Below are 23,915 nucleotides of genomic sequence, written 5' to 3' on the forward strand. Positions count from 1 at the left end.
TTTAGAATTACAAATGCCCTCCCCCTCATATTTTTAAGGTAGTCTACAGAGCAATAATAATTCTACATCTCCCAATTATTTGTATTGCAGAGGTGTCTGTACACGTTCCTGGGTTCCCTCTCCTAACTGAGCCTCCTTTGAGCAGGGAGGTTGGCACAGATGACCTTTACAACCTCAGCCATTCTGAGAACACCTGACCACTTTCTATACACTGCTCAACATCATCTTTGCTGCTTCAGCTGAGATTTAAAAAAAAATGTGAAACGACTTTACACAGGACACTTGAACCCTTAGACTCAAGTGGACAGTGCTAAGTACAAACATTGTGAAACCTGAAGCCCCATGTTTCTCAAAATTCTCCTGGGAACTTTATACTAGTCTAAAGCAAAACATCTAAAAGTTTTATAGCATGTGATTTATGAGTCTTACCAGTGAAGACAAATTTTCAAAGTGCACTTCACTAACAGATCCCTCATGTAAATGGGATTACGCATTCATTTCAAATTAATAAATAATAAAATCTTGCAGCAAATCAAACCAGCAGGAAAGTGCTTGGCACATACACATGTATCTGCAATCTTACAATATACGAAAAAGAATTGCCCTAGGCTACTTCTCTATAATAGAGAAATATCATAGGATTTATTACTGGCAATGATCAATGCCAGAGTTTTTTTAAAGAAACAGATTGCAGATAGATAATGAAGAGCATAGCATGCTTTGGACTCAAAATATGCAACACAGTATTTCTTTTCAGCAAAATAAAACTTCAGTTCTTCTCAGTAAGGTTTTGCTTTTAACTTATATGGTTGAAACATTTCTGTATTATTTGCCTGAACTTAGCAACAACAACAACAACAAATCTATCACATGGTATTATCCCCTGCTTTTAACACAGACTGAGAAAATTGAGAATATTCACTTTCATAGTGATAGGTTTAAACAGATAAGAAATAATCTGCATTTTCTACTACATATTAGAATAATGGAAACAACATTCTTCCCCATGTATTTTTAATGATATGACCCTACAACTATGAAGCATAGGCACAAAGCAGTGAAACATCATTTAGCAAGATGAGAAAGCTGTGACTTATTTTATCTGATCCAGAAATGAGCTGTCAAAGTTAAATTGTTATGTAATTAATTGTGCATTTGCTGGCAATTTTTAAACTGTGAATGAAAGACTGTTCTGAAATTGCAAATCACTGAACACTTTCATCTAATGCATGAGATAATTCTTTGAAGACCACTTTCCCTGAACTGAGTGTTAATGAGAACTTCCTCACTTTAATAAAATGTCACCCAATAAGTATAACCAAACAATTTTCTTTTATAAAAAAATAGTATTTCTTAGACAGCCTTCACTGGATGGATTCCAGAACTGGTGTTGAGGTACAGAAAGATTCAAGACCTCCAGATAATTCCCCTCCAGGGTGAGCACTGAAATGGCCCACTTAGTTCTAGGCACAAATTGCAATTAACCGATTCACATGCAAGGCACTGCATAGGACACTCTGCCTTTATAGTCCTACAGACCTGCCATTAAATAGTCTTTGGTTGCTCTCAATTTTCTTCAAAGCAGAGCTAGAAGGGCTAAGTGATGACCTTTTATCTTTGCTTCACTCTTCATGAAGAGGATGCCACTTTCCACTTCTCCTGCTCTCTGCCCCTCCTTTATCCTCACATGATTCAGTAGTTACTGACCATCACTTGTTCTCATACATTTTGACAGTTCTCCCCAGATTTTCTCTTCTGGAAGGTGAGATTTGATGTCCCAAATACCAAAAGTGAAGTCAGCTTAAGATGACTTTTATTGGCTTTCTTCCAGTGAAGATTTGCCATTCCAAAACCTTTGCTGGGATTTATTTCTCTTGGAGAAGTGAGGATCTAAACAGAACAGCAAGTGGCAGCAGGAAAAAAAATGAGTATCTGTTCCCAAACATCAACCAGCCAGCACAGGAGCTGAAAGATGGGAAAAGGTTGCATTTGTAGGAAAGTAGCCATTAATGCTGGAACCCAGGCTGGGCATCCTCACTCTAATAAACCTTTCATAGCACTTGCTTATGGAGGGATCTGTTTTTAAAAAGGCTGAAATGAATTTGCTGTTGGGTTTGTTTGGATCTTTTTTTGTTTTGTTGTTGTTGAAAGAAATGAACCCCAAACAGCAACTGAAGAATAAAGGAAAACTTGGCTAAAAGCAAATATATTTCAGCTACCAAAGATACCAAAAAAGCCTGTTTGAACTATGAGCTTCCTGCAATATCCTATTAGAGGTTAATTTTAAGTCACCAAGATCTGACAGTTAATGGTTATGGTAACTTTTACAAATAAGTGTATAAAAAAATGGACAAAAAGACAACTGAATCCTAAAATACTTTCATTTAAAATGCAACATAAATAAAACTCCAAGCTCTATCTCAATAAATATACATTAGGACACTTAGTACTTGTACACATTCCAGGATAAAGTGTTTTATACTACATCCATTGTATCATTCTCCTTACTGCCAATTCTTATTATTTTTCATGAAGCTTACTACCACAGCGACTGCCAAGAACGTTTTTGAAGCCTCATACATTCTGTTAAAACATCAAGAACACCGTATTTTCCAAAATGAAAGACTTTAAATTATATAAAATGAAACATTTTAAATTGTATCACGTGGTGGTTTTATTCATATCCTGTCAACTAATAAGTAAATTTGCTCTTTGGAAAGGAAAATAAAAATTGTGTTTGAGTTTAATGATAGGATAATTATTAATTCCTACACAATGGGAAGTGAGTCCTGGTCCATCTGGAAGAAAAGTTGCCACAGCAGCACCACCAATTATCTGCATCATCAAAGCTTGTTTCCAGGTGATGACATTTGGGGGTCTCAACTACACACACATTCATTAGAAAGTTCTCATTATTCAAAACTAAAGCTTCCTGGAAAGCCGTTCTTGAGGATTTAAACTTGCAAATTGTAAACACTGAACTTTCTACCTAAAACAAACCAACCACACAAAGCACACACCTGATCTCAGAAACATTCTTCCTATATAGCTATTTATGGCCCAGTAAATAGCATGATGTTAAAAAACTTTATCCATCTTGAATTGCATTAGGCCATTAATTCAAATGTTCAACATTGAGATTGTCTCAGTTTGTCTTAATTTTCCATGTAATAGAAACAGAACATCTACTTTTGCAACTCAAGTTCTACTAAGAATGTAAAACTGCACTCAGTACCTGCTCTCATTCTTTTCACTGATTTCTGGTTTGCCAAGCTATGAGAACTGAAGGCTAACAAGAGTTACCTGTGCTCTTTGTGTATGGAAGAGGAGACCTTTTATTATTCAGACATTCATCTCCTACATCAGGTCTAATTTCCTATGCATTGCTCCCCAATACGGAACAAATCATTTCCTGCTCCCCACAGAACCTCTTCAGCAAAAGGTTTTTCACCTCTCAAAGATGCAGACTAACAATCCTGGGGGAAAACAGCTACAGAAAGCACAGTCCACAGAAGAGAGATACTTTTCAGGTCATAAGAGAGTCATGTAAATAACCTCAGGCAAATTAATGCAAATTACTCATGAGGAAAACCTAAATTTATTCTTAGATAGTTCACATTTTTCATGAGAATTCTCAAGCCCTTTTATCACTTTCTACCAAAAATTTCACAGGTTTTTGTCACCTCAGTAATAAGAACCATTTTTCCTTGGCTGCTTAGCACTATTACCACCAATTTTCTACTTCCTCATTAATAATAGGTACTCTGCTTAAGTTATCTCCTCCTGTACTTAATGCTAAAAGTAATCTTACCATCTATTGCATGATTTCTGAGAATAACATTGCAGTGAAATCTGTAATGATGAGGTCTTATATTTAATTGTTTACTGTTTGAGTTACCTTGGATCTCTCTGAAATAGGCAAGACACAACATATTTTTTGATCGTTGGCCACAAAGAGCAAAGTCTGCATGCTTAATAACTTATATTTTTTGTGAAAATCCATGAAGATAAATTCTAAAGAAAAACGCAGTATTTGTAGGTTGCATTAACTGTGCAGTGTCTTTGCCTGCAAGAAGGATTTATGACAAATGGAAATATAATTGATTGAAAGTAAAGCATGCTTTGTGATCGAATTTAAATCCCACAGCCCATGCAGAAGTTCAGCTGCATTACAAGGTGGTATGTGCAGTGGTCTTTTTTCAGATTTCACTTTTCAATTAGCCAGTACCTGTGGCAGGTACACGCACAAGGAGAGAATACCCAAAAGAAACACTCTCCTGGTTTCTTTCCCATCAAGAGTTTCTGCAAAGGGTGTTGCCTACACAAATTAAGACCTCTTTTAAAAAAATGTAATATATTATTGATTAACAGCCTATTTTTTTAAAGCTACTTGCCAATTTTAAAGTGGCTACTATTAACCATTCCATTAAAAACAAAACAAATCCTCCCTTTGAAATACAGTGTTGCTATCCATTAGCAAAGCTGCATAATGTATAAGAGAGAAAGGTTAAGTACTAAATCATGTTCAATTGCTATAAAAAACTACTGGTACTTTGGTAGGGTAAAGGTACAGGCTGATACTGTGCTTTCAAATGTATTTTGAGAACATTATGATGAGACAAGCAGCAGTCACTTTGCATTAAGGCTGATGCTTCTTTCACTAAAGCTGAAGCCCTCCACTACAGGCTGCTGAACCAGAAATAAGACTTTGTTTTGCAGTTTGAATTTTTTTATCATGCACAGGTGTAGACACAAACCACCTTTCCACCTATAAAATGTAGCATCCAATTTGCATGGGCAGAAATGAGAACATGAGTTTTAGGTGTGCCATTCACACACATCTCCTGTTCCTTCCAGCACAGTACATCTTGGTCTCAAGAACAAAAGTTTTGGGCTTGGTGTTTCCAAGAACTCACTCAAATGTCTCTAAATGCCTTCACACACCTACAGTGAGGATACAGACACAGGTCTAGCCCCATCATTACTCAGCTTCTTCATCACCTAACTCAAATATCCACTAGAATTCCACAGTGAGGAAGCATCAAGATAGAAGGAATAACTGCAATGTAACATAACCTGCCTGGAAAGCTTGGGTTGTTCTATCCCGAATTATTCTTACTATACCACCTGAACTTAAAATAGCTGACAGTGTGCAAGCAAAGACTGTTTAAACTTCTCATCTAAGTTTAATCTAGATTTGGATCCAAGCACAAGTCTGTCAAAGACTCAACGCAGGGGACCAAATGAGTGCTCACCAGCTCTCTGCAATAGAATCCTTCACAGGAGAACAGTACTGCTAAGTTTCATTTTGCTGGAATGAGCTTTGTTTTCATTCACAGGATATGAACTGATTACCTTAAAACAATTTCATATATTCTGCAACACATCCTGATAATCTTTGTAGAGACATTAAAAGTACTTATGTATTTCATTAGTATCTTCTTACCTAAAAGGAGATATGAATAGTAGGAGATTGTTTCCTTTAAATTGGAATATTACAGTATACTTAAATAGCATTGGGGTGTGATTAGACAGAGGTGTAGAAATGGGTACAGGAGTTTCTTCCAGAAATACCTTCTCCGCAGTTCTCATATCCCAAATGCTTGCTTTCAAGAGAAGAATTTTTTCCAGCATAAATAACAGAACACAATATTAGGGCTCCCACCTTGCCGTGGCTGTTGTGGGTACTGACTGGCTCCACAAATTTTTTCTTCTTGTGATAGCCTCATTTATACCAGATTATCCACAGGACACCTGCCCTAGTACACACATTCTCCAAAATGTGACATTTTTAAAATACATATCACATATGCATAGAAGATGTGTTCAAATATGCCAGCAAATGCATGTATCATTTTTAACGAACAATTGCAACTTTTCTTACTTACACTGCCAGGCCAAAAATATGAACTATTGTTTAATATTTCAGGGTGCCAGCATAGAGAGATACTCAGACTAGGAATGGAACTTTAACTTGGTCTGGTCCAGGAAGTCCACAAACCTATTCTGACTTTTTTAAACGTTTTTATCCCCCAGTTTCTGATGGTGTTTATCTTGTATTTGCTGCTCCTAATGAGAGGAAGTGAGGCTATTTAGAGATTCAAGAGGAATCAAACAGAGCCTTTTTTTGCCTTTCCCCTTCCCCATTTTGCCCAACAACAGTAGTGCATTGCCTTCTCACTGCAGTGCCACAGAGGGATCAGGAGACCAGCTTCAGGGTCAGCTGCTCTTGTGTGTGTTATGTACAATCTACTGCTACTCCAGCCCCACTGAGAGCAGAAATTCCAACCAACTTTTCATCTCAGAAAATTCTGAATGGGATTTCACATGGGATACACACATGCACAGTCTGAGAAAATGCCAAATCTCAAATGTCTGCTAGAAATAGTCAAGGTGGGACAATTCTTTCTGGGGAAGATGTTGAGCAACACTAAGTATAAACTTGCCCAGCAGCTGATGCTCTAATCTGATGACCTGCCTGTAAATTGCAAAAAACAAACAAAAAAAAAGTTTCTGCTTAAACATAAATGAAAAGGTAGCTTCTTCCAGGGAGTTACTGGGCTAAGATTTTACTGAATTTAGTGTAGTTGATGGGAGTTGCATTATATTGGTGGAATGTTAGGAAGCATATAATTTATCTTTTTTTTTAAAGGGGCAATTTTTCTGTAGTTAAACATTTTCATATCATCATGGAAAATGTTCAGGTTGGAAGGGAGCTCTGAAGGCTCCCAACCTCCTGCTCAAAGCTGAGCCATCTTCCATTGTACTCTTTTTAAAGCATTCATACATTACCTGCAGCTTTGCACATTTATTTATTTAAAGGTGAGTTCAAAAGATTGATGCAAGACAAGAGGACTGATTTTCAGATAGCAGAAATCACCATTAAAACAAAAGCCTGCAAGTCAGCTCGTATCAGACACCCAGAACAGATCTCAGCTTTCTTCCCCTGAGCATGAAAACCCACCCGACCCTGCTGGGCTATGCCACAGGCTCTGGATGGGCTCAGTGACCTGGAAGCCGGATGTGCACAAGGCTGGTCTGGGCAGCATCTCTGAGGCAGCAGTGCCACCTGGATCCCATTCCATGTCACCATGGGGCTGCTCCTCTTCCCATTGGGAGTCACAAGCCAGGTTACACACATGCACTTGGCAGATTTGGCAGTGCTGGATGCAAATCATGGCACCACAGCACCCATGTACCATTTCAGGATTAGCTAAGGGGTGAAATTTGGAACCAGTTCCAAGACTCCATTTCTACAGCCAGTTTTTATTTCTCTGGTGTTTTACATTTTTTAATGCCAAAATCACTGCCAGTCATTTAGTATCATAAACGACTGTATATGTGCACACATACACACTCTATATATACAAAATACTTTCCTTTACCTTGTCAGAGAGACAGCTGAGCTAGAGAAAGACACACAGCTGCTTTAGCCCACAGCAAAGTGCACTAGCTGAAAATAGATACCACAGCTTAGTATTCATAGCCAAAACATGTCACTAAGGATGGGTTCAGGAAGAAATCTCCGGTATCCTCAATCTGCCTTCCTTCCCACTACTAGCAAGCCACAATAATCTCAGGATTTCAGGACTGAGTGAAGACATTGTTATTCATTGCTTTTGGAGTATGCTTTGGGGAACATTTGGGTTTTTTCAGCAGCACAGACAAAAGAAGGTGAAATTGAGGCAATTTGAATGCTTGTTCTCAACTATAAGCTGCCACCTGACTCTGAAATCCAGCAAAGACTCCCTTTTTCTGTTCCTGAAGGTATATTGACATACACTCCTGTATATTCCAAGTTAGCCATAATTCTGGCTGAGCATGACCTACTTTACCATTGGTTAAAGTTACAAATATGCAAAAAGAAACCAAAAATATTACATACTTACATACAATACTGTTTAAATTCAAACATGTTTAAATTCTTACTAATACATACAACATGTTTTAGTTTTTCCCCCATTAGGCCTGTGTTGGGGGGAATAAAGTTCCTGCAGGCAGGGGGTCAGAGCTTGGCTAGCCAGCAACACCCACTGCTTTCTAGCACATTGTTTGAAGTCTCTTGGCTGTAGCACATTGTACAGCCTTTATGCTTGATCATTAAATAAAGCAACCTGTCAACACTGTACCCTGACAGCTCTGGGGAAAAAAAAAAAAAAAAAAAAAAAAAAGATTTGAAAGGCTCTTCTTGGGCAGGAAGCATGCATCCAAGAACACCAGCATTACTGCCATGTTCTTCAGAGAGCAGACACTCTTTTATCCAGCAACTCCAGAGCTTCAAAGAGAGCACCTGCTTCATCTATACAGCAGTGAAATTCCAGATATTAAGCAACATCCACTTCTTTTACAAGTCTGAACATTATTAGATTCCAGGACTCCTTATTCATCTTCTGTCTTAAATATCAATACTAACACTATTTGTGGATATCACTGAACAGTAATTGCCTGCTTTTCGTTCAAGTAACTTCAGACTTCCAGATATATGATTTCTCCAAGTTCACCAAGAGAAACAAGTCTGTTTCAAAATACCCTTTAAATTACTCATGGCTCAATGTTAAAGAGGCAAGTATTTTTCTAAAGTTACTTATGTCTACAAAATATAGCCAACATATATTTACTCCTCTGAATACAAAGGAGTAAACCTGCAACATTCAGGTAAGTGAGAAAAGCAGAATGGATGCAAAACTCTAAAAATTACACATTTCTCTGTTGTGCAAGAGCGCAAAATAAATTAAAACAGTTTCTTCCTTACTCCAGTCTCTACTGGACACTTACACTGGGTAGACTGAAGTATCTAGTCCTAAGCTACACATGAATAGAGCAAGGTGCAGCCCCACAGAGAATTCTTCCAGAACCAGAGAATTCTTGGGTTGGGTTAATGTGTACAAAGAGACAGATAGAAAGAGCTGTTGAAAACAAAGGGTTTTCAATCTGAGTTTACTATTCAGATTGGAAACGGAGGTGGAACAAATGTTGATTTCTTTCTAACTTCCATAGCAACCCACTCACGCTGAAGTTACGTGACTCAGAAGCTGTTTGCTTTAAATGCAGCCATATGGCTTTCAAACACTTTTGGTTTTATGCCCAGACACAGAATCATTATTTCTTCATTTTATTGTCCTGATAGACTCCAAATAACCAAACTTTATAATTAATATTAATTTTACTCAAATTAATCAGAAATTACATTTCTCACGTTCCTGCAAGGCATGGCCAAAGGGCTTTACTTTTTACTTTAGAAAAATAAGGTGTTAACAGAAACCCACGGCAAAATTATGGCTGTATCCAGAAACCTAGAGGTTCTGCATTTTTTTAATACCCTGCATATATAATTATGCCAAAAAATACTTGTTCCTTGTTTATAATCTACTACTTTCTTATTATTACAAGTTTACATTTCTCAAGTGAAGGTTCAAACAGTGCACAGCAGTTGCAATAAGTGTATGCTCAAAAATCAACACTACACATCCATCAGAGTAGAGTACAAAGTCTATCAAGACTGAAACACAGCCAGTTTTATTACACTAGACTTGCTTAGAGGTATTTAATATTCAAAAGCTTCATTACAACCTAGCAAAATTATTTAAAATTAAAGCAAAATAACATGATGGTGGTTCATATCCCTTTTCCACTAAGGATTACTGCTAATTTTAGGAAGACATTTTGCATTATAGAATGGTTTGTTTTACTAGTTTCATTTTTCTACAATCATGTAGTTATTAGGTAGTTATAATTTGGTAATTATTAGAAAACAGAAACACACAGAACTACTTGACTAAAGGTCAGTTCACAGATCAAGACTATCTTGTCATCAGCCAGGAATTCACAAAGGGTTTACAACCACATAAAGAATATTTCACAGCACAAGTGCCCTCACATCACCCACTTTGAAAACAAACTCTTTCAAGATGCTGTATCTGTGTTTCTTTCCAGTGCCATTCACCAGTATTTCATAAAACTGAAATTTACCACACCCATCACATTTTAGCACAATACCACAAAATAGTCAGCCTTCAAATGTATCTGGTTTTCCAATTCAAAGACCATAGTATCAAAATGGACACTTTAGAAAAGCAGCACCCCTTTTTGTACAAATACAACTTATATCACAGAACAGCTGGTGACTACCTGCAAAACACTCAATTCCCTGCTCAAGTCCTATACGGGCTGCCAGGTTGGCTTTGAGGATCTGTGGCATCAACACACAGCATTTCCACAGAAGTTTCCAGCAGAATTGCAGTGCACAATTTACAACCAATTCCTACCTCTAAAACTGCACCAAGTAAGAGTGAACACCATTATCCTTCCAACAGCCAAGAACTCTTCCTGCAGCCCAAACTTCCTGAGAAAATGGACCTAGCACAGGCTGCACACACTAACCAACATCATGCTTGTAGCCAGTGACTGGACTAAGAGGGAACAGACAGGCTGTAGCTGAAAAATATACATCATTTCCCCCACTTGAGAAGTAAATTAGGATGTGGAAATCTCAGCTCACATGTAACATGCATTTCCTGAAGGCCTGATAAAGGAATTACTCAAAAAGGAATGCCTATCCACTTCCCTTTAATTCAGTGCCTCAAAATTTTCAATGAGATTTTTCCCCCTTCCCAGTTTGACACAACACACAAGCATCTGTCATTCTAGATATATATTAAAAACTACAACAGCCTGGTTTTACCTCTCTTGTTAGCAGCCCTCAGATACAGCCTTCAGATCAGAAACATGCAATAATGCTTCATTTTTCAAAATTGAAAACCCAAGAAGACTTTTTCTTTTGCCTGTCTGCATCCCTAAAGCTGTTATTATGCACCACCATCAGTGAGTGAGACAGGAATGCAACAGGGAGATTATTTATAGCATGGCCACAAAAGCCTTTATGAATATTGCAGGTTCACTGCAGATATCACAGCCAAACAGCACAAAGCATCCATGCCTATAATCTCTTGAACAACTACTTCTCCACACCTGGAGAGCCAACAACAAATACAAAAGGAAGACTTATTTCAAGGCACACTTCAATCACTGAGCACATGAAAACAGATTCAAGCACCTGGATAATCCCTGAAGGCATCAAGACATCATTTTCCAAACAGCATTTGACTTCTCAACTGAAGTACTTCAGATTTTTATAATTTCTCATCAGCTGTTCACAGAAGTTCAGCACTTGATCACACACCCTTGTTCCTCCAACCAATACTGTGCCAATGGCAAACTGCAGTAAAAGATCTTCACTTACCTTGTCCTTGTCCACTGATCTGGTGACCCCACAGCATCAGAATTATTGCTAATATCCAGTGCATCCAGCCAACTACTCCGCCACTTCCTTGTCTTCCAGCCATTGCATTATTGGATGCTACACAAAGAAATATTATTTGATGTTTCAGTTATACCTCTTGGGAAATATACTTTTGGATGAAGGAAAGCAAAAAATTGCCATAAATTTCCTCAGTACACATCTTCTATAACTCTACTTTAATAAATACTCATTGGCAAAAATGCTTTTTCATTCAGATCCTCCCTGACTGTTTGCTCAAGACTGTCATCTCATAGGCTACTACAAAATCAAAATAAGCTGCTTTGAAACGTTTGAACTTTTCTTTCATACAGAAAGCCCGAACTTCACCAGAAAAAAAAAAAAAAAAAACAAAAACCAAATCCAGCCAGGTCTAGAAGTCCTGAACAAGCAGCACTTCACTGAGTCTCTTAGAAGTCTTATTGCATAGCACAGAAAATTTCCTGAGGCAAAACCCCACAATTAACTTAAAACTTGATTTTATTAAAATCTTGGGGTTTACAGCATTGAGATGTGTTATCAGTTGCTTTTCATTGTGGGTTTTTAGGGACCAACTGTGTCTTCCAGTTACCACATTTTTCACATTATAGAATGATTTGGGTTGGAAGGGACCTCAAAGCCCATCCCTTTCCACCCCCCTGCCATGGGAAGGGACACCTTCCACTATCCCAGGTTCCTTAGAGCTCCATCCAACCTGGCCTTGAACACTTCCAGGGATGGGGAATCCACAGCTTCTCTGGGCATCATCACTGGCATCAGCAACATTTACCTATTTATTACTCCCCAGCACACCTCCCCTTATAGCACTCTGACTCAGACCTGCTCCTTCAGAAGATCTGTTTAATCAAATACAGATTTGGCACAACTGTACCAATTACACAGGACTGAATGGAAAAAAAAAGAATGTCATTTCTAGTCTAAAGGCAACTGTCACAGAAATTAGTATATGAATATTTGGGAAATTCATCCAACATGTGAGAAATCTTGCATCAATAAGTAGTTTTTAAAAAGATGGTATTGTAAAAACTTCTTGTGCTTTTCTCCATTATAAAGAGCCATAAAATTCTTGTCGATAGAACAATCTTTTAAAAAATCAACATAAAAAAAGAAAGGGAAAACACTACATAAACAGAAGTATATATTTACATATTGGCTGATTAAGCATACTTTCAATATTGCTATTACAGTAACTTTTCTTTTTAGAAAAGCTATTTTCCAAACTCATGGATGCAGCACCCATCCATAACAAAAGATTCAACTGAAATTATAATTCTCAATTCTGATCGATAATCTCCAGTGAAAAATATCTCTGCTTTGTGAAACCTAAAACCCCAGTATTATTTACAGAACAAAAACCTAAGGAATGCTACAAAAGCAGACATGTAGAATACTATACTTCAGTTTCTCCCTTTCTCACCTACCCCCCCCCCCCCCACATGGAAGGAAGGCAGGCAGTGGAAGCTCCTACAAGAAGGGGCTTTGGTTGATTGGTTAAAGGGGAGGGGTAATTTTTCCTGTTTGCTGTGACTCTCAAACCTCCACTTTTGCATTTAATCAGTGCTCTAACCACCAGCCCAGATCACAAAATAGCTGCCCATGCACTTCTGCAGCTGCTCAGAATGAAAATCGTCCTTTGCTTCAAAACTGGGTGTGGAGGATAACCCTTTTGCACAAGGGAACCTCTCCATTGTTACAAACACCTTGATTTTCTTGTGAAGAGCTTGTTGGAGGCCCCCTAGAGCAGCTGTTATTTCAGCAAAACAGTGCCCTCCGCATCCAGCACACACAGTTCCTCCCTGTCCCCTCTCAGGCATCTGGAGGGAAGAAAGGAAGGGATGATAAAAAGCTTTATTTGTTTTTGCCTTGTCTATTTTTGACTATTTAACCCCCAGAGGAAAGGAGAAGCAAACAACTGAATATGGGAACTCTAAAGCAAAAATGTAGAACGACAAATACAAATAAATGCCCTAAAAATATATGGACATTACCACTGCAAGGTCAAAGAAATAATTTTGTAGAATCAGGATCTTGGAAAAGAGATATTCTGTTTCATGAATATTCTTTCCTCAAACTAACAGACACATCCTTGATTCTCAGCCCAAGCAAACAGATGGTATTCAATTAGTTATTTACCTACTTTACAATTAATTAAAATGTCCAAGATAATTTTTGTTTTGACTGTGTCTACAGAAAGCTAGAGTTCCACAAAGAGCTGGCATTTGTAACTACAGCTGTAATATAAATATTACAACTAAGAAGGCATTAAGATGCTTTCCAGTACCTAAAGGTTTTTTCCAAGGGCACATAAGGATAGAACAAGGGGGAATGGCCTCAGTGATGCCATGTGATTTTTTGTCTTTTCTTTTATACCCCTTTTATACTCTTTTTATAACTTCTGTATTCTTAGTGTTTTTTAGCCTACATTCTTAGACTTGTTTGTCCAAGACTTGTTTAGGAGACTAAACATTTTAGAAGCTTTGTAGTTAGGGATCAGTGTGCCCCAGACCCCAAGGTCCTCTCCAGAACACATTCTGTAAACCAAGATAGAACCATCCAGGGGAAGATTCCTTGGGGAGAGGGCTCACTCAAGCCTCTCATTGGGGAATCTTTGATAGATATGCTAATTAGCAACACCTATAATGTTATACTCAATCTATTGTGTGGTGTGCATTGAGGTGCATTCAACCTGGACATGGTGCACCTAAGGATCCTTAAAATAAATACAAAGGTAAAATCTTTTTTTCCTTTCTAACCGTGTTTGATTCTTGATTTTAAGACCCAGACTGTAAGAGAGCAGGTTTAGATTAGATATTAGGAAGAAATTCTTTACTTTGAGGCTCTTGAGGCCCTGGCACAGGCTGCCCAGAGAAGCTGTGGCTGCCCCATCATCGGAAGTGTCCAAGGCCAGGTTGGATGAGGCTCTGAGTAACCTGGTCTAGTGGAAGGTGTCCCTGCCCATGGCAGGGGGGTGGAACAAGATGATCTTTAAGGTCTCTTCCAACCCAGACCATTCTGTGAGAACATCAGAACCTCACCAGGAAATGTGTACATTTTAAAAAAGCCTTTTTGGCTTGAAAGTTCATAACTAGTAGACAGAAGCAAACAGCCATCTTACTAGGAGGGAGCCTAGACACCATATCCATAGTATTCCAATTGAAAACAAAAGAAGCAAGAAGTGTAAGGTTTTATTTTGGATCCAGGAGCCATTTTCTTCTCAACACAGGAACCATCCCTGAAAGAAAGAGTGAGGCAGAAGAGGCTGCAGGGACTGGGTGAAAGCAGTGCACTTCACAACACAAAACTGCAAAGAGAGTGGGGGAATATAAGCTTTATAGATATTATTCCTGTCATAGTTCTTGACTTTTATTTGATAATTTGTAAAGGAAAAGAAGCAAAGAACAGTAACTGACACATATGTAACTGAAAGCTCAAACTACAGCTTCCATTTCCCAAGGAAAATTCAACAGGAGTCTTTCATTATAGAAGCTGAAAACTGCCTTGGATTCAAAACTATTAATCCCCTCTGAATCCTCAGCCTCACTTTTCACACAGGTGCAGGCAAACAGGTTTATCTCAAACAAACACATTTTTTAATTAAAGAACACTTCTTTTAATAGAGACTACATCGCAGTAAAAAAGCTTAACTATCAAGTCTGTAATTAACCTTTACAGCAGTTGGGTTTACACCAGTGCTGCTTCAGCCCCTCAAACAGAAGAATAAAATGACCAAGGACAGAATCAAGCCATAAGTATGTCAAAGCAATAGGAACAGCAGGTGAAACAGGTCAGGAGACACAGAGGACAGGAAAAAGTCCTTTTCTTTTTCACCATTTTCCTTCAGTTATCTTTTGAAGAGGTGAATAGAAATTACAATTATACAAAAAATAATTTTAAAAGCAAGTTTTTGGTGTTGCAAGGCCTCTTGAAGGAAAAGCAAGATGCACAAATAACAATCTCAAATAGCACAAAAAAATTTATTAATTACTCTAACTCCATAGAGAAGAGATTATTTTTATATTACCCTCCAAAGCTGCTACAAGAGAGAAAAACACCAGGCTAACAGGGAAATAAAAACTCACCTGGAAGGCTTTCTCTCTCTTCCTTCTACACCAACAATTCTCCCTACACAAGTAGAAGAAAAGCCCAGGCCACCTCCCTCACCCTTTATAGCCCATCGAACCAGGCCTCAGCTGAATTAAATAACATCTCAACCTTACTGCAGCTGTGCTCACACATATCCTGCACCAAGACACACATGGGGAAAAAAAATAATAAAACAATTACCATCGCCTTCTATTTTACTCTTTTCTTTCTCCTCTAAACTTGCATGTATAACTCCACCTGATAAATAGCCATGAGACTCACTAGCTTCACAGCCAAAAGAAAATGGCAAGAGGACCTTCTTCACATTTATTGACAATTAACTGTAAGTAATTTAGAGTGAACCAGGTGCAGTCAGTTGGCAGGAAATCAGGGAACATGGATAAATCTGTCATATAAAGGACTATAACAACGTCTGAAGTTTGTTTTAGATGAGACTTCTGTTGAAGTAGTGTTGGCATGAAAAGCTGGGAGGCTTTCAGCTGTATTTCCAGAGATTTGTTGCCATCTCAATGGCATGATCCACTAAAACTCATGGCTTTGCAGAATTTGTTTTGGGGGTGGCAACAACTTACATGTTTTTTGCTTTCCTTCTGTTACTGCCTGGGTTATTTTATATGCTTTTGTCTTGTTTGAATCACTGAGTACATCAACTATGTAGACTTAAGTATCCTTTTTAGTATAATCAATTTATAAGTTTCTCTACAAAGATGTATTTTTAAAAAATAGTATTTATTCTATGCAAACATACACTCCATAAATCTTTAGCAAATGACAAAAAAATATGCCAGCTTCCTGGCAAATAATGGGAATATCACTTGCCTCATAAAAGTGGACGTTACCATTGCAGATGAAGTAGAATTTAGCCACTTAGCTCTATATTTAAAGAACAGCTTTCCTCTCCACACAGCACCTATGAAATACCTGGTATAGACAGTAGGAAGCAATAAATGGCTTCTCTGGCCATTGTTAATGCCGCCAGCCTCACACATCAGCTGGATCTATCTCTCTGAAACGGCAACATGATACAAGAGTTTTAGCAGGTACATAAAATGTTTGGAGTTTCACAGTTGTGAAAAGAAAGGGGGAAAAAATCAAACCCCAAAATACTGTTTAAAAATCACCAAACTCAAAAAATATCCTATAAGTATTTTGAATGTTGATGTCTAAGGAAAGTCCGAGGACAGACTAAATTTTTCTAATACAGATTATAGTCTAAAGTGGATGTATTTTTACATCCCTGAGACAAGATTCTTGTGGAAGGTATCTTTTCAGCTTTATACTGGCTAGCGCTTGTATTTCAATGCCTTAGAAAGCCTCGAGCAGCCTTGAGAGGCAGCACGGGCGATCTAGCACTTTAGTAGCTCTAAAATCGGTACCTGAATCAGCTGCAGAGCAAATACAGAAGCAAAGAGGGAGAAATACAGCTCCCTGCTCGCTCAATTCCCTGCAGTTAGAAGCTTTCAAATGAGACAGACAACCAGAGATGTTCACAGGAAAGTTGCTGAGCTGAGAGAGAGGCGGAGCCTCCGCTTGACCATCTTTTATTCGGAGAAGGGGAAAGGGGAGGACTGGGGGTGGACCTGGGGTGACCGGCCAATCAGACACTGCTGAAGAGTCTGAGTTACATTTGGCTTTGCCCGCGCTTGGAACAAAGGAGCTTGGAGCACATGGGCAGGGATCGCGTGTCTTTGGGAGGGGGAGGGGAAGCTCAGAGCAGGCAGCAACAGATTCTGACATTCCTTGCATGCACAAAAGTCTGTGGTACCAGCAGGCCTGTTTATATCCACGTAACTGAAATCAGAGCCTGGTCTGATGCATTTAAAATAATTGAATTTATCGCTGATGTCTTACTTTGCCTGTTACAAATACTGTATTTTTTAACCTCCTTTCTGTTAGTACATTACCAACGACTTATAAATACAAGCTCCCTCAGAGGGCTATCTGTGGAACCAGATACTATGTGATAGGACTTCCCAGCAGTATCAGGATTGTTTACACAATGTAATGATAAAATTTTGCCTGCTTAAATTCAGAGCCAGTACAAGAACAGCTTAACAAGGTCCATACCACACCAGAGGTTTCCAGTGCTGCCCTCGCTGGGCCAAAGACACAACCTTTGTGCATAGAAGGTGAAAAGCCATGAACTCCCATGCAGAGCTGAACAGATAGCCGAGGACATCTGTCAGCTTGGAGGCATCCATAGCTCAACTGAGATGGCAAATCCATTGCTGGAACACAGATTCTTGTGACATTAGAAGGGAGGCCTCTGCAATTCGTGGAATCATAGAACCTTAGAAGGGTTTGGGGTGGAAGGGACCTGCCATGGGCAGGGACATCTTCCACCAAACCACATTGCTCACAGCCCCATCCAACCTGGCCTTGACCACTTCCAGGGATGGGGCAGCCACAGCTTTTCCTGTGCCAGTGCCTCACCAAGCTCACAGCAAAGAATTTCTTCCTAATATCTAATCTAAACCTACTCTCTGTCAGTTTGAGCCATTCCCCTTGTCCTGTCACTCCAGGCCCTTGTAAATAGTCTCTCTCCATCTTGCAGGCTGCCTGCAGGTACTGGAAGGCTGCAATTAGGTCACCCCAAAGCCTTCTCTTTTCCAGCCTGAACAATCCCAATTCTCTCAGCCTTTCCTCATGGCAGAGCTGCTCCAGCCCTCTGATCACCTTGGTGCCTCCTCTGGGCTGGCTCCAACAGGTCCCTGTCCTTCCTGTGCTGGGACCCCAGAGCTGGATGCAGCACTGCAGGTGGGGTCTCAGCAGAGCGGGGCAGAGGGGCAGAATCCCCTCCCTGCCCTGCTGCCCACAGGGCTTTGGATGCAGCCCAGCACACGGGGGTTTCTGGGCTCCCAGAGCACACGGCCGGGGCATGTCCAGCCTCTCACCCACCAGCACCCCCAAGTCCTTCTCCCAGGGCTGCTCTGGATCTGTTCATGCCCAGCCTGGATTGATACCAGGGTTTGCCCCAACCCAGGTGTAGCATCTTGGACTTGGTCTCATGAGATTCCCATGGGCCACTTCTCGAGCTTGTCCAATCCCTCTGGATGGCCCCGTCCTTCGGGAGTGTCAACAGCACCCCTCAGCTTGGTGTCATCTGCAAAACTTGCTGAGGGTGCTCTTGATCCACTGTCTGTGTCATTGATTATGTCTTCTTCAGTTCAGCATGCCTGTGGTGTAATTACAAACTTTCCAAAACATATTTAGTAAGAGTGATTCAGAACATCAGATAGCAATTATTGATTATCCAGTAATGTACTAAATCATTAAGTCACTAACTTATAATCAGGTTTGCTTTCAGAACCTTTCAAAGTAACCTTTAAGTAACTATTGATTCTTCCATACTCTCTGATTAAAATTTAAAGGGAAAAATGTAAGAGATGCAATATTTTTAAGATAGAATTTTTTTAACATCACATTAATGTTATAAAGAAAACAACATATGTACTGTTAGGAGAAATAAAAATTACCTACAGACACACTGTAACTGTGAATTAATGATTCCTGAATGAAGGCAAATATGTTTCAAGGCCTTTAGAAAGATAGTTTCTTCCATTCTTTTGTGTATAGAAACTTACCAATTTCAGTTTTATGAAACACTATGAACCTTCATGGCAATTTCATTATAACTAAAAAGGGTTTTTTTCCCAAAATGAAAAAGAATACTTCCTTTGCAATAGAATGTTTAAATATTGGATGACTTTAGCTTTTAAGATTTTTCATCCAGTTGTTCAGATGACAGGCTCTGATACAGGAATTGGCTGTACCACTATAGATAGCAGAAGATACTTGTGGAAACTGCAACCGTTTACTTTGCAGATGGTTAGACTAGATCACATGAATGATCTGACTGGGGAATATCTGTGGGCTGCACTGGTCAATCTCACTAGGTTTGTATAACTTTTGTAACAATCCTAAAGGGAGAATATCAGCCACATTCAGTTGACACAGATATTTCAATATTTAAGTCTGATTCACAAAAGAGAACAAATCCAAGGAGTAACTAGAACTGTGACCAATAAACATAAGTTCCCTAATTACAATCACTCATACAATCTGCTTTTACATTAACAGATCAAAATCAATATAATTGACGTGTGTTCCACACAACCATTTGTTTTGGTTTTCTTTGCTATCTCATACACTGAGAAGTAAACTTACAATGCATTAAGAAATTTCAGGTAACCGGCTCTGTCAATGCAGCATGAAGGATGAGGAAAAAGTGAGTAGAAGAGTAATACATTTTTCACAAAGTATTGGATCCCATGAACAAGTTAATGATGTTTTAAAGTGAGAAAATGTGTGGACCAAAAGTTTTCAAGTTACTGAGTGATAATAATGGGGCCATCTATTGTGCATCCATCACCTTGAAGTGCCTGACACATATTTTGGACTGTTTTCATGCATTTTCTTTATGATGATTAATAGTGGCATTGTACCCTCTGAAATAGCAGCCTATCACAAAGAGAAAGATGTACTAAGTTAAATTCAGATGATAACTATTTTGATCTCAAACACATATGGAGAATAATACTGGAAGATTAGAAAAAAAAAAAAACCAAAACCTTGTGAGAAACACTCATGTCTAAAATGAGGGTCCACAACAAACAAAGAGCAGAGAAAAAGGAGCAGGGACAAAATCCACTGTTAAAACATCAGCACTTCTCGGAAGCATTCATTATTCTGATCTCTTTTCCCCACTCTACATTTACATTAGAAAACAGTGAGGTTTAAGATGTATTTTCTTGTGTTACACTTCAAAGGAGAAAGGGGGGCACTACAGTAGATAACTAAATTTCTGTAAAAAGGAATAAATAAAAGATGTTGTGTATCACTTGCCCACCTTTCATGTCCTGGACATGCTGCTGTGGTCTGGTTTGTCTCTAACACACATCAGAAGCACGCAGAGGTTGATGTAACTTAATTTTTTCCTTATAGGATTTTGAACATTTTGGCTAAAGCATTTCTTCACTTTTTTTGTAGTGGATGGGGAAGGAAAATTAGAATAGAGACACTCCACCAGTGTGAGTGAGGCTGAAAGCAAGACTTCCAAGCCCCCTAAGGTGACCAAAAAAACATAAAGACTTTTCAGTGCAAGTGTGCTTGTGCTGACACATTTTAGCCTACTGCTTAGAAGGATGAAGATACTATGCAGATACTATGGCTCAGCAAACAAGCTCTAACCCAAACTTTCTCTTTTCAGTGCTTGAATTTAGCAGGGGAATTTTCAAGGTGAGCCCTTTGCTCTGACTCAACAAGAAAAAATAAGGGGAAAAAAAAAAATCTCTGTTCCCATCAGAAGAGTGGGTATAATGACTCTCTGCATGAGTGTCGTATGTATATTTAATGACTGGAAACCACTCTGAAATATCTGGATGCATCATACACAAACGGGAATGGTGAACTGCTGCTGGAACTTGCTCAGGAACCATGCAGTCCTGTGTTCTCAAGGGAGTGCAGAAGCACAACCACGTTCCAGCTCCCCCAGCATGGGAGCATGGCTGCAGAAATCAATTATTCAGTCTCTTACAGCAGCCAACAGACTTGCAAGTCTTCATGGAGAGCAGCTAAGGGATGGGAGATGCCAGGCTGACCTGGGGATCTGCTCAGGTGCATACCAGCAGGGTAGTAAAGTCTGAATAGGTTTGTCAAAGCCTGACACCTCTCCTAACCACCAACAAATGAGTACATCCCAGTTGTGCTGTTTGATATGCACAGGATTTCCTAATGTGCCTGAGAGCAACTTTGGTTCCTGCTGGCTTTTTTTGTATTTTATTTTTTTTTGTACAGTTACAAATGTTTGCAATAATATTGTACAGGACTGTTTGGAAAAACTAAATTAGCTGGAGGTTGATCTATTGAATACATTCCAATGAAGCATCACATAGTATAGCTAAGAAATCGGATCATGATTTAATGAGTTATTAAATTACAGTGTTTTCTATATACTACATATTTTTACATTATTACCACTAACAAGGAATACTAGCGCAGTTATTCTTGTAAATCCCCCCGCCTGACCTAAAGTAATTTTGATGGACTTGAAAAAAAAAAAAAAAAATCAGGGCAGAATAACTGTGAAGAATGGGAAAAGTCAAAAAAACACCTAATTTTTTGAGTGGGAGTACCAACAAAGATGGAAACAGTTGGTTAGGGCTTTTTTTCCTGTTATGTTGAGTATGCAAAATTCAAGTAGGCATAAATCCCAGGGGAATGAGACTGGTAATGTTCCACCCGTACCAGAAATCATACCTTCATATGTTCAGAGAGTGCATAATTTACCAAAAAGCGTTTGGAGAGTAGTCTAGAAGTTTTTAATATTTATTGAATTTTGCTTACATCTCTTTCAAAGGATCTCTCCAGAGTTTACCTGTCTGGGCTTCCATAAGATAAAAAGCACGGTGGCTAGTAAATTTTAAAATCCTCAAGAACTTCTTTGAGTAACTTTCCTATGCATAACCATGTTGCATCTCATGATTTTAAAGACCTGATCCATGAGAGCCAGAAACTTGTACCTTTAAGGGCAGACACCCTCTGTGACTTGAAGAGGTCTTTATTCTGACCAAGCTTCCTGAGAATGTGGCATCTTAAATCCATTGTTCAGCCAATATTTTATATCCCTGATTCTAGGCTCTAGCTAAGTGGGGTTCTGTGACAGAAATTTCTTGTTTACGGGGTGAAGAGGGAAGGAAATACAGCCATTAGTTTCAATTTACTGCTGTGGGGCTTTTGTCTTCTGTTTAAAAGAAAAACTAGCATTGTTGGGGGCCTTGGGTTTTGTAAGCTGTCTTAATGAAAAAAAAAGCAAAGCTACTTTCCAAATCATGGTTTAAAACAGGTTAGAAAAGAAGAAAATATTATACTGTGAAAATCAACATAATATTTAATATTGGTTTTCCCACAGCCAAGGGCATGCTACCTTCCAGAAGCCCAGTCATGACTCCCAGTCAAACACCATGAAGCTGTGAGGTGCAAGGTAGAACTGATGAAGAAATTCTGCTGATTGAGAAGCAGACCAGCAGATAAAAGAAAAATCAATTCCTGAGCATCAGTACAGTGTAATAAAAGCAATATCTCATTTTGACACCTTGACTGAGGGGATTTTTTGGACAAAGACTGCCATTATTTTTCTACTTTCACCTAAGTTTAACCCCTGATGTCATGTTATGCTTTTCTGTGACTCCCGCCTCAGCTCCAATTGCAGCCACAGTGCTTGTTTCTGTCTTTCATAAAGGCTGATACTGTTCTGTCTTCTTCCAAGATTTTTCTCTCCCTCTAGAGTAAGCTAAACATACACTAGGAGATCAGTGTATGATCTCTAATGAGTGGAAACCACTCTGAAATATCTGGATGCATCATACACAAAAGGGAATGGTGAACTGCTGCTGGAACTTGCTCAGGAACCATGCAGTCCTGTGTTCTAATAACTTCACTAAATATTGTGACTGTGACACTCAGATAAACAGATATTTGGGCTCCAGGTGGTTTCCCTCCAAAGGGGCAGACTGCTTTGTCCTTCTCACAAAATATTTTATCAGTACAGACTTCATAGGTGGTCCTTTGTTGTTCCTTATAACTTCTAGCTGACCTTGTAACAGGTTCTCTTCATTCAAGGTTTAAAGACAAAGCCCTTGAGCTGAAGGCACTCCTAAGTTTTTTCATGGAGCTGAACTGTGGGTAAAGATTTAATCTGATGCCAATTCCCCACATTCATTAAGGTCAGTTATTCCACAGAAAAACCCAAATATTCCAAGGGAATTGATGTCAGATAAACTGTTTCTCCACTGCCCAGATAACCAACAAAGAAAAGCACCACTTCAAAACACTCTTTAAATAGATGACTTGGCTTTCAGCTTTGTAGGCGTGTTAAGAGATTTCAATTGCTACTTGTGAAAATGCCTGATGATGTCTCACAGTTGGGAAACTTAATTTTAGCACAAACAAGAAGTCAAGGAGGGACAAAGGAAGGTAATATCGCCCACCTAGTACTTGAACCTGCACAAAAATTCGCATTGGAAACATTAATCCAACTAAAATTCAGTTAAAACATAGTAAGAAATAGCTTTCATCCATAATGTTACTTCTTTTTCTTACTGTTTCTTTAAAAAATAAGATTGGTGGGATTCTTGTTCATATTTATTCTGATGCTTACAACCTACCTAAGTAAAGAATTTTGGAATAAAGGGACTTTCAGTATAAGCATTTTTTTCTGTTGATTTTGAGAACCCTATTTGACATCAAAACAGATACCTTTTAATTAATTCTGAAGCCAGAGTAAAATGTGCAAATGAAATTCATAACTACTCAGAGAAACAGCAAACCATAATTACACTATAAGAACTCCAGCAGCTTGAGCAACACACGGATCACATGACAGTCCTCTGCATACAGGCAAAGGTCCTTTAAGAGAGGAAAGACACACACACCCAATTGCTACATATTAACTAAAAAGAAACTATACGTCTGGTGTTTTGAGTTTTCCCCAATGGCACATGGGTTATTAATGTTA

At 38.8% G+C, this 23,915-nt stretch overlaps 1 protein-coding gene across 1 annotated transcript in view; it reads right to left on the bottom strand.

The window, feature by feature from the left end:
- ROBO2 (roundabout guidance receptor 2) overlaps positions 1 to 23,915 on the bottom strand; it is a 1,045,807-nt gene that overhangs the window by 1,020,053 nt on the left and 1,839 nt on the right. Inside the window, exon 2 of the mRNA XM_032097063.1 lies at positions 11,240 to 11,356. Coding sequence (XP_031952954.1) covers positions 11,240 to 11,342 — 103 coding nt within the window. The 5' untranslated portion in view covers positions 11,343 to 11,356. The remainder of the gene's footprint in view (positions 1 to 11,239; positions 11,357 to 23,915) is intronic.

The sequence above is a fragment of the Corvus moneduloides genome, chromosome 2, assembly GCF_009650955.1.
Source record: "Corvus moneduloides isolate bCorMon1 chromosome 2, bCorMon1.pri, whole genome shotgun sequence".
Classification (NCBI taxonomy): domain Eukaryota; kingdom Metazoa; phylum Chordata; class Aves; order Passeriformes; family Corvidae; genus Corvus; species Corvus moneduloides.